Here is a 10,065-nt window from a genome sequence, read left to right as displayed (position 1 = left end):
ATGTGTGCGTTGATTGCCATGGTCATTGTCACCAATGTGCTGGGCATCACCATGTCCACGGTGTCGGTGACAAAGATTCTCGTCGTCACCACGGCCGTCACCGTGTTCAGCCGATGCGACTGGGGCCCACGTGGTCTTTTTTGGCGAGTACTAGTACCAACTGATTGTAGTACTTGACATGTAGCGACCTGTTTGAAAGCTTGATCAAGCGCCCGGCCAATGTGAAGGATTCCAGCCGACTCATTCATGGCCATGCAGGGTTGCTCGGTCGAGTGGACACCCTTCTGTTTGCGAGCATTCTATTTGCGCTGTACAGCATCCACGCTCAACTCCTCGACTGACTTGGTCCTAGTGTGCTGTGTATGTTCATGGATATGAAAGTATTATCTGAACTCTCGTAGACAATAGAGCTTCTCCGAATCATGCTTTTTGTGTCAGAGGCAGTTCGAACGGAATATCAAACATACTACGTAGTACCGTTCCACCCTTGGTTAATTAACTGTAAGTTTGGATTATTATTATAACTGTAAGACAATCCAAACTCAAATACTGTAACCAAGGGTGTCAAAAAGTGGCACCCTTGGATGGAGATGTCCCTCTTATCAAAATTCGCATTATAATAGTGATTTCAAATCAGGAGAAAAAATGTAAATCGTGTGACTTGAAATTGTAGGGAGATTTCGGAGATGACTTCACTTTTTCTTTTTCCGTAAACATTGAAAGCAAAGTAAAAGCAAGGGATCTTACTTATGTCGTCGATTTCGGAGAAAACAATTTTTCCCTATCCGTAGACTAATTCGTTGACTTCGTGGACGATCGACGAGGTCGGGGTGAAGTCGTCCCATGGGTCATTCGCCGTAGTAGCGTTGGGGCTACAGTATTTGGGATGACAGAGAGATACGAAGCATTGAATTGATTGAAACTCATGTTGTGTTAGTTCAGCTTCAGCTGTTCTATCTGTAGGACGTTCTGAAAGGCGTGGCTACGAAGGCAAGGAGTGGCTTGCATCGAAGTAGCACGCCTCAGCAAATTGTTCTTATCTCAAATCGATTTGGAGATACAGTGAATCTCCCTCTGTTTAAAATCGGAGGAAGACAGAATTTCATCCGGATAATGGTCGATGTTAGCGCACCATCCATCCATTTCAGGAGCAATGAGCCTTCTATGGACGCCCAGTCACTATATTGCCTTGCAGTTAATAGTACTGATTATTGGTGTGTATGTCATTAAAACAGAGGTAATCACGAATCGTTTGGTATCCGTACTGCCGTGCCCGCAATTGCTCCTTCGAAAGGGTTCTATTCCATCTCCTAATATCTCAACTTCGCAAAACAGAAAATTACGTTTTTCACTTTTATTTGGAGATTAGTACGTCAAAATTCATCTCAAAAGTGGGTGTCCGAAAACTCCCCTTATAGGGGGTCTCAGAGGGTTTCAAAGTTATAAAGTCTGTGTTCGGCGCCAACGCGCTTCATTACCTCGCATTTCTTCGCTTGGATGGGCGGTCAACATTCACCTGATGAAGAAGCATGACATCTTCTTTGTCGTTGGAGACGCGGCGGCGCTGAGGTGTCTCCATGCCAATCAAGAACTGCACCATCTGCCGCTTAATCCTGACGTGCCCAGTTTGGTTGGAGGGTCGTGCAGTTCTTGATTGGCCAAGAACTGCCGATCATATGCAGTTATCACAGAGCAAATCTGGAATGCCAGTCCATGAGATCTGCACTTTTCGCGGAATGGCAATCTGCTATGAGGACCCGTTCGCGTTCTACATAAGGTTTGACAGGTCTTGGCAGATAAATGGAACGCGACCGCCAACGAACACTTGCAAAACCTCTCTAATAAATTTAACATTGCGATGAACTATATACTACACACTATAATAGTAGGGACACGAGCGCATTAATAAGTTGAGGTCTGTATTGGTGGGCGTTCTTCTTGATTGCGAGCAGACGTCCATGCGTAGTGTGTAAGGGTACATTGATACCGGTAGAACTTCGAGTACATTGAACTTGCCATTATGATACGACTTTAATGAAGAATGCGCAGTACACGCTCTCTACTGTAACATTATATGCAAAAGTAGTTGCATGAAGTGATGACATTATTTTTTGTGTGACGTAGATGGCCAATTTATGGTGACCTCGTCGTAGAATGCAGCTTACTCGTCTCTTAGGAACGGGATTATAAATTCTGAAAAATGCTGCATGAAGCCGAAAGGTTGGGCATTATTGTGGTTATTTAATCGGCTTAAATGGACTTCAGCTTACGTTCATTTACTTCGATTTCCGCTCATGTCAAGGCAAAATAGGAGGGACAGTTTATGGTGCACGGCCAAAGCTTACAATATGTATGCGGGTTTTGCTTATTTTTTGGCGATTTCATTTTTCTAGTGATTGGATTGGCTATTCCAAAAATCAAGCTATTCCATTGGCCAATTTGAGTGCATCTTAAACTGTCCCGTGCACCATAAACTGGCCATCTACGTTCATGAATCAGTCAGTATACTAAGTCAGTTCTTGTTTCGACAAGTCCTTTTAAATGACGGTACCTGCATAGAGTACGTATACATCTCGCATTTCTTCCAAATGGATGGAATAATTACAATAAAACTGCAAGCATACATAGCAATCAGTAGAGAAGGTGTGGGTATGAAGTCTTGTCGTCCTGATAAATAGTCGCGCAATTGAACAATCATTCATCCCCTACTAGTATCTCGATGATTACAGTACTGTATGATGCAGCTTTCATTGGACCATTGACCGACCTTACCTTTGTGCATGTAATCATCTTTATGTTTGTATACTAGTACTCGAGTGTACTACATCGCAATATTAATATAACAGGAATAGATGCTCTTTGAGTGTTGTTAACCTGTATCTATTGGTAGTTTTGTATACTTAATATATTTGAGGCAAACACAAGCATCCACTAATACTAAGTTTTGTATGTCCGGAGCGAAAACAACGTCTCTGGGGTATTTATACGGATTCGGATACGGCACATGGTAGTCCGAATCAACTGGCGACGAGACAACGGCATCTGCAATCGACACCTTCTCCCCACCTAAAACGCACCACAATCTGGAAGCAGATACTGGGAATCAAAGCGAGGAATCATCACCTTGGCCTCATGCAAAGGCCGATCCAAGCCCATGCCACTTGGCACTTCAGCTGTTCTGCCCAACAATGCAGGAGAAAACATCGAATCATCTGTAGAATGATTAGGAGACAACTGTCAGATTCCATGATGACTTGTTGCATACATATATATAATATTTTGTTCGAAACTAACATAGTTAACAAGTAAAGTAGTAACGGTGGCTGAAAATACATACCATGACTGACGTTGGATCGTGGTTCTCACTTTCCAATTTTTTAGGTCTCAGAGTCATCGCACAAAAGCATGGCATTTTTCGTCGTGGAACCAAAAGATGACGTCCGTCGGACCGCGTCCTCGAAGCCATCACCAACACCACACCCACTCGAGCAAGTCCACTCTGTCGCAGTAGGGGCAAAGTCCGCCAATGTTGACGAGACAGTGGGGCTCCTACATGGTGAGCAGCCATTGACCCGCGTCCGGTTGGGCGTGATTGGTCGAAACAACATCATCGAAACACCACACCCACTCGAGCAAGTAGTCCACTCTGTCGCAGAAAAGTCCACTGATTTGGATGAGACAGTGGGACTCCACCTGCGTGGCGAGCAGCTCTTGACCCGCATCCGGTCGGGTGTGATTGGTCGAAACAGCGTCATCGATACCCCGTTCGGGTCGCGCCCCCTCGTGTATGCAGACTACACCGCGAGTGGTCGATCCTTGAAATGCATCGAAGATTTTATCCAGAAGGACGTGATGCCACAATACGCCAACACCCACACCACGACCTCGATCACAGGACTGCAGTCCACGTGCTTTCGTGAGGAGGCCCGCCAGATCATTGCGCAATGCGTCAACGCCGACGACGACGAAGACCTGGTCTTATTCACGGGGAGTGGTAGTACCAGCGCCATCCACAAGCTCGTGCAAGCGCTCGGACTCCACGTTCGTCGCCCCAAGAGCCGTCAGATGAAACCCGTCGTGTTTGTCGGCCCCTTTGAGCACCTTTCGAACATCTTGCCATGGCGAGAGAGCGACGCCGACGTCGTCCAGATCGCCGAAACCGCCGACGGCGCCGTCGACTTGGCCATGTTGGAGCTCGAGCTGGTCAAGCACAAAAACCGACCCATGAGAATTGGGTCGTTCTCGGCAGCGTCCAACTTGACGGGGGTGCTCACGGACGTCGATGCCATCACGTGCATCCTGCATCAACATGGAGCGCTGTCGTTTTGGGACTACGCGGCGGCCGCGCCGTATGTACCCTTGGACATGAATCCCAAACTCAATGTCGACGAAGCGTTGCAACCGTTCGTGTACAAAGACGCGATCTTTCTATCGGGACACAAGTTCCTCGGCGGGCCGGGCACCCCGGGTGTGTTGGTCGTGAAGAAGCGCCTGATTGGGGACGTTCCCACGGTTCCTGGCGGCGGCACGGTGTTTTACGTGACAACAGAAGACCACAGGTACGTGTCGAGTGCTGAAGCGAGGGAGGAGGGCGGCACCCCCGACACGTTGGGCTCTATCCGGCTCGGGCTGGCATTTGAAATCAAGCAGCGCATCGGCCACGAAACGATCCTCGACATCGAACACCGCCACGTCCAACGAGTGATCTCCCGCCTGCAAAACCACAGCCACATTGTCTTATTAGGGTACGCCGCCACGTTGTGCAACATATGCTGTATGCTTTCAGCATATATCTGATGCGTAGCTTTGTGATAGACATGCCACGGTGACCCGCCTGCCTATCTTTTCGTTCCTCATCCGAGCCGGGTCTCGATTCCTGCACTACAACTTTGTGTGCGCGCTACTGAACGATGTTTTTGGCATCCAGTCCCGCGGGGGCTGCCAGTGTGCCGGACCGTACGGCTCGCGACTTCTAGGCCTCACTTCCAGCGACCATGAAGCGTTGAAAGCTGCGCTGAAAGACGAGTCTAAGCTGCTGCGTCCTGGCATGTCGCGCGTGAGCTTTCCCTACGCCATGGACGACACAGAAGTCGACTACGTATTGGCGGCGATGGATTTTGTGGCAACCGAAGGCTGGAAATTTCTACCTCAATATGAATTCAACCACGCTTCTGGCGAGTGGAAGCACCGAACGCGCGTAACAACGTTTCCGACGCGAAAATGGCTCATCAAGGCCGCCTTTTTTACTGAGAAGAATGCTGGACCTGACGTTCCCGCGTCACCTCTTGCCACGTACAATGAGTACTTGGACCAGGCCCATATTCTGGCGGACCAAGCCTTGGCCGATGCGTGTTGTGGTCCAGAATTCCAGATGGAGGCCACCAAGGAGGCGCTGCGGTGGTTCGTGTACCCATCGGAAGTCCAGGTTGCCAACAACTTTCAGCACCAGTCGTTTCCACTTAAAGTCCTCGTTGGCCCTATTCAGCCGCACAAATATGGAAGTGATGCGGCCACGCCACCACCATCCGATACTGGTAGGCGCCGCGCCCTATTCTCCCGCGCGATTCAAGGATATCGCGCGATTCAAGGGTATCGCTCGAAGTTTGTGCTTGTGTCGTCATACTACTCTGGTCCAAAATAGCTGTCATGTTAGACTCCAAAATGGAGTATGTTGTCTCAAATTTACTCGTTTTCGTATCTGATTGGTGGAAATAGAAGCTCAAGATGCGCACACTCTACTGGTAGAAGTTACTATTAATAGTATCAAATTTGGAAAATGGCCTTCAAAATTGCAAAATATTCAATCACCCGCTAGAGAATCAAACCTTATACCTCCCCATCGCGCCACCCACTTGTTCATCTGGTTGTTCTAATAATACCCTTAAGCACTAACTATCAAGGCTCTCTCGCTTCTATGACACTATATTTATGACCAACCATCCTCAAAAGAAACCGAACGCCGTGTCTGTCCATGACGAAATCGCGCCTGAGGCTAAACGATGCATAGTTCTAGCCTTTGAACAAGCTTCGGCACCATATTGCGCGAATGGCGGCGTGGGTGCATATGCCATAACCTTTCGAGTTGCCTGTTGAGGTTGATGTCATGTAATATCTTTCAGTATAATTTTCCTTCAGTAATATAGAGATTTGTTAGCATAAATTAATTATGTATAATAGACACACAGGGGACTTCTACACCACCAACCACAGCGACACGGCAGCTCCGGCACCTCTGAACCGTCTACTTTATCGCCTCCGACCACCACGGGCGCTCCCTTCTGTCCCCACGATCACGACGGCACCCTCCACAACTGCACCAAGTGATGCCCCAGTCACAACACCCACCCATTTGATCGACACCGCTGTCGAGGATGAACCTACAACGGAGCCAGGGAAGCATATTCGGTACCTTATATTACTTTCAGGACCCGTTCGATCGAATCTCGCCGACCGAACCGGGCACCAATCTATGCCATTGGTCGCTCCAAAATTATTTGTCGCTGATTGGATGAAATCCATTCGATTTTCTTAGGGAAGCATGAAGTGGATATTAGCCAATCATATGTCTCAGCTCTATTTGTGCTCAATTGAACGAACCATGGAAAATTGGGAAATTTGAAGAACGCCTTGAAATTTGAAGAACGCCTGTCTGAACGCCCTACAGATAGTACAACTGAACTTACACAACATGAGTCTCAATCATTTGGATCCTTCGTATTCCTCTGTCGTCCCTACTACAGCCCCAATGCTACAACGCCGAATGACCCATTGGACCATTTCACCTGACCTCGCCGATCATCCACGAAGTCCACGAATTTGGCTCCATCTGGTACAGGTAGAGGGATAATAATGTTTTCTCCAACAACGGCAATACTAGTATAAAATTCCTTGCTTTTCCTTTGCTTTCAATGTTTACGGAAAAAGTAAAAGAGAACCATCTCCAAAATCTTCCAAATACATATGGTATTAATACTTCGAAGTATATTGTCAAATCGATTCGAAACTGGACCCTCCATGTTTCAAGAAATTCCGAGCTTTTGATTGGTTGTTACCCCCAAATTATCCGGATAACAAAATCGTTTTCCGCTTTCCGGAATAACTCAGACATGGATGCGAGTTTTCAGGCGTGGATGGTCCATCCAATCTACGCCGGGGATATTCCGTTCATGTCTGGCATTCATTTTCATCACAAACGAAAAATTATTGATCGACATTTTTTGGATTGCGAAAATTATTTATCCGGATACGTCTCATTCTCGGACATGGGCTAAATCTTCCCCGAAAGAACCGCCTAAGCCAATCATGTCACGCTCTGGTGAATTTCTGCCAATCCAAACGCTTGGCTCGACATAGTCCCTCCGCCTTGGGCTAACCATATGCTTCGAAGTAAAGACTAATCTCTATACAGTATAACGTTAAGCTTACAGTATAGTTCGTACAAGCTTCAATTGGATCAAGGGGAATTGAATGCTATTTGGGCGAAATGAATCACAAGTACAAATTTGGGTGAAATGCTCAATATCTATCGCTGCATAAGAGCCTGTTCCAAGTAGTTTTCAATTATCCAATCAAAACGCTCCCCAACTCATTCCGAAATCCACTTTTCAAAATGGGGTGCAAGACCCCATTTCATCCCATTTTCGACAGCCCATCGCCGCACCAAACTACTGGCTGAAATTATCGCCTCACCAGCCAAGTATTGATCCTACGCTGTCTGAGGTTGAATATTGAGGGCCGACATGAACACAGATAACCACAGTGCGGAAGCGCAATCACCAGCTCATACGTGTAGGCGACTGGCGATGCTGAAGAAGTAGTGACTAGAGATCTGACGGTCGACCCCGTTGGGTATTTTTTAAGCGCAACGACGGACCTCGGCTTGGACCTTGGCTACGGGAGCCAGTGAAAGCCCTTGGTGCAATACTTCGAAGTACTATGTTGTCCAATCACTTAGCATTTTCTGGACACGATTTATGTCCAATCAATCATGGCCGTAAAATGGCTAAAAAATGGGAAGGTGTATTTTGTCACGCGATTTTCGAATTCTGCTTGGAACAGGCTCTAAAGTTTGACCCTTTCTTTCCCTTCCTGGGGCATTTGAAAGTATCATACTATTAATAGTACTAGTTTTTATCCGGCTATTTGGTAGTTATCCGTATGCCCATCTTTCCCGTGGCCACTTTCGTTCACAAACGGCTGCATGGGTGCGACCAGTTCCCAGTACGTGCACTCCAGTACGTCCACATGATGCCACATCATGAGGCTTCTCTAACGACGCGTGGTGCACATCAGGCAACGACTACGAGCTCGTGATCAAGTGCGCAAAGGAACTCGAGTACATTTTGGAAGCCGAGTTCGGTGCTGCAGGCAAAGGGCTCCATGAAAAGATCAGCGCCGTCAACGGCCAGCTGCCGCCGCAACTGGTCAAACAAATGCGATTCCTGGCCACGATCCGCAACAAGCTCATCCACGAGCGAGGGTTCGATCGCATCCCCGACCGCGATCATTTTATCCTGCAGTTCGAAGCCGCGGCCGGCGACTTGAACGAGCGCGTGCGCGAGCGGGGCGGCGCCTCCTCCAACTGCATTCTAATGTAATCATGTAACCCATGTTAATGCAAGTCATGTTTCCTTCGAATGTCTCCGGATATATCCGGACCACACCCCTTCACGTCAAACATCATTGTATGATGGAAGTTCCTCAGGTGACCACCGCGACCGAGGATTCGATGTGCCGCAATTTCGTCAAGCGGTTAGTCGCGGGTGCGACCTTAGCTACAGCCATCGTCCTTGTATTCGTTCTGTGTCCTCGCACTGCCACGTCACAGCTCATGGCGACCCTATTGGCTGTGTATGTTTGAATACTCGTGGCTCGTGCATCGTATCAAAGCTCTAGTAGTTGTGGCTCCGCGACCTTCCTTGTCCGACCAACCAACAACTATCATACCCGAGTCATCGTATCCGCTCCTCATGGAACAACTTTCGCAAGATGCATATGTCCTTGCGCCTCTGGCGGTGCGATGGAAGCTCCTTATCCCAGGCCTCACCGAACGATGTGTACATGTCCATGCTGCTCGATCAGCTCGGCATTGTGTACCTCTTGGGGCTGGTACAGATCCTGTCCAACTTTATCGACTTGTCCGTGGTGTCGGCCGGTCGGAAGAACGTGCTCGTGCTCTTGTTCACGGTGTGGGCCGCCGATTCCGGAATCTACTTCACTTGACACTTGCTGGGACAGATCGGCTACACCCGTTTCCCCCGTTAGCCAAACATTTGCCCCCGAACAAAGCCGTCGAAGGGACACAGGGGGCGTCATGTGTGCGTTGATTGCCATGGTCATTGTCACCAATGTGCTGGGCATCACCATGTCCACGGTGTCGGTGACAAAGATTCTCGTCGTCACCACGGCCGTCACCGTGTTCAGCCGATGCGACTGGGGCCCACGTGGTCTTTTTTGGCGAGTACTAGTACCAACTGATTGTAGTACTTGACATGTAGCGACCTGTTTGAAAGTTTGATCAAGCGCGCGGCCAACGTGAAGGATTCCAGCCGACTTATTCATGGTCATGCAGGGTTGCTCGGTCGAGTGGATACCCTCCTGTTTGCGAGCATTCTCTTTGCGTTGTACAACATCCACGCTCAACTCCTCGACTGACTTGGTCCTAGTGTGTTGCATATGTTCATGGATATGAAGGAAGTACTTTCAGGACTCTCATAGACAATCAAATTTGGTTTGCGCTTAGACGGCGGGGAAGAGTGTAGAAAACTAATTGGTGTACCAGTGCAGAGAGGATAGCCCTGACCAAGCGATAAAGCGTAGATCGTCGAAAGGAGCACGGGATTTGATAGCAAAGGAAATTGTGTCAAAAGAGCAAAAGGAAGTACGAACCCCTGCTTGGCACGTTCCGACGCCCATAGTCCCGCAATCCTAATACGTACTAGTAGTACATGTACTAAATTACGAAGCACTACGTAGTACTACTGCAGTACTAGTATATGATACTAGTAATTTCTGACGGGGTTACAAGTGGTTAAGCTACAGTATCTCAACGCACTTGCATGGAGC

General features: G+C 48.1%; 4 protein-coding genes across 4 annotated transcripts; all 4 read left to right on the top strand.

The window, feature by feature from the left end:
- Nucleotides 1-18: 18 nt before the first annotated feature.
- H257_14426 (hypothetical protein) lies at nt 19-341 on the top strand (the record flags this gene model as incomplete). The annotated part of the gene is made up of 2 exons (XM_009842233.1): nt 19-104; nt 185-341. The coding sequence occupies 2 exons, from the start codon at nt 19-21 to the stop codon at nt 339-341; spliced, it is 243 nt and encodes an 80-aa protein (XP_009840535.1).
- Nucleotides 342-3,405: 3,064 nt separating this feature from the next.
- Nucleotides 3,406-5,695, top strand: H257_14425 (hypothetical protein; the record flags this gene model as incomplete). Its single annotated transcript, XM_009842232.1, has 2 exons — nt 3,406-4,745; nt 4,816-5,695. The coding sequence occupies 2 exons, from the start codon at nt 3,406-3,408 to the stop codon at nt 5,639-5,641; spliced, it is 2,166 nt and encodes a 721-aa protein (XP_009840534.1). The 3' UTR covers nt 5,642-5,695.
- Nucleotides 5,696-8,177: 2,482 nt separating this feature from the next.
- Nucleotides 8,178-8,637, top strand: H257_14424 (hypothetical protein). The gene is made up of 2 exons (XM_009842231.1): nt 8,178-8,234; nt 8,293-8,637. The coding sequence occupies exons 1-2, from the start codon at nt 8,201-8,203 to the stop codon at nt 8,595-8,597; spliced, it is 339 nt and encodes a 112-aa protein (XP_009840533.1). The 5' UTR covers nt 8,178-8,200; the 3' UTR covers nt 8,598-8,637.
- A 52-nt stretch (nt 8,638-8,689) lies between these two features.
- Nucleotides 8,690-9,654, top strand: H257_14423 (hypothetical protein; the record flags this gene model as incomplete). The annotated part of the gene is made up of 4 exons (XM_009842230.1): nt 8,690-8,848; nt 8,899-9,188; nt 9,238-9,417; nt 9,498-9,654. 4 exons carry the CDS (start codon nt 8,690-8,692, stop codon nt 9,652-9,654), a joined length of 786 nt encoding a protein of 261 aa, XP_009840532.1.
- Between the last annotated feature and the right edge of the window lie 411 nt (nt 9,655-10,065).

This window comes from Aphanomyces astaci (assembly GCF_000520075.1).
Source record: "Aphanomyces astaci strain APO3 unplaced genomic scaffold supercont1.57, whole genome shotgun sequence".
NCBI lineage: Eukaryota > Oomycota > Saprolegniomycetes > Saprolegniales > Verrucalvaceae > Aphanomyces > Aphanomyces astaci.
This window is presented reverse-complemented; position numbering and strand designations above follow the sequence as displayed.

Bases quoted from the DNA above. Each gene is read 5' to 3' on its own strand.
- H257_14424 (XM_009842231.1), top strand. From the start codon at position 8,201: ATGGGTGCGACCAGTTCCCAGTACGTGCACTCCA. The intron at 8,235-8,292 runs GTACGTCCACAT...GGTGCACATCAG, and splicing joins TTCCCAGTACGTGCACTCCA to GCAACGACTACGAGCTCGTG.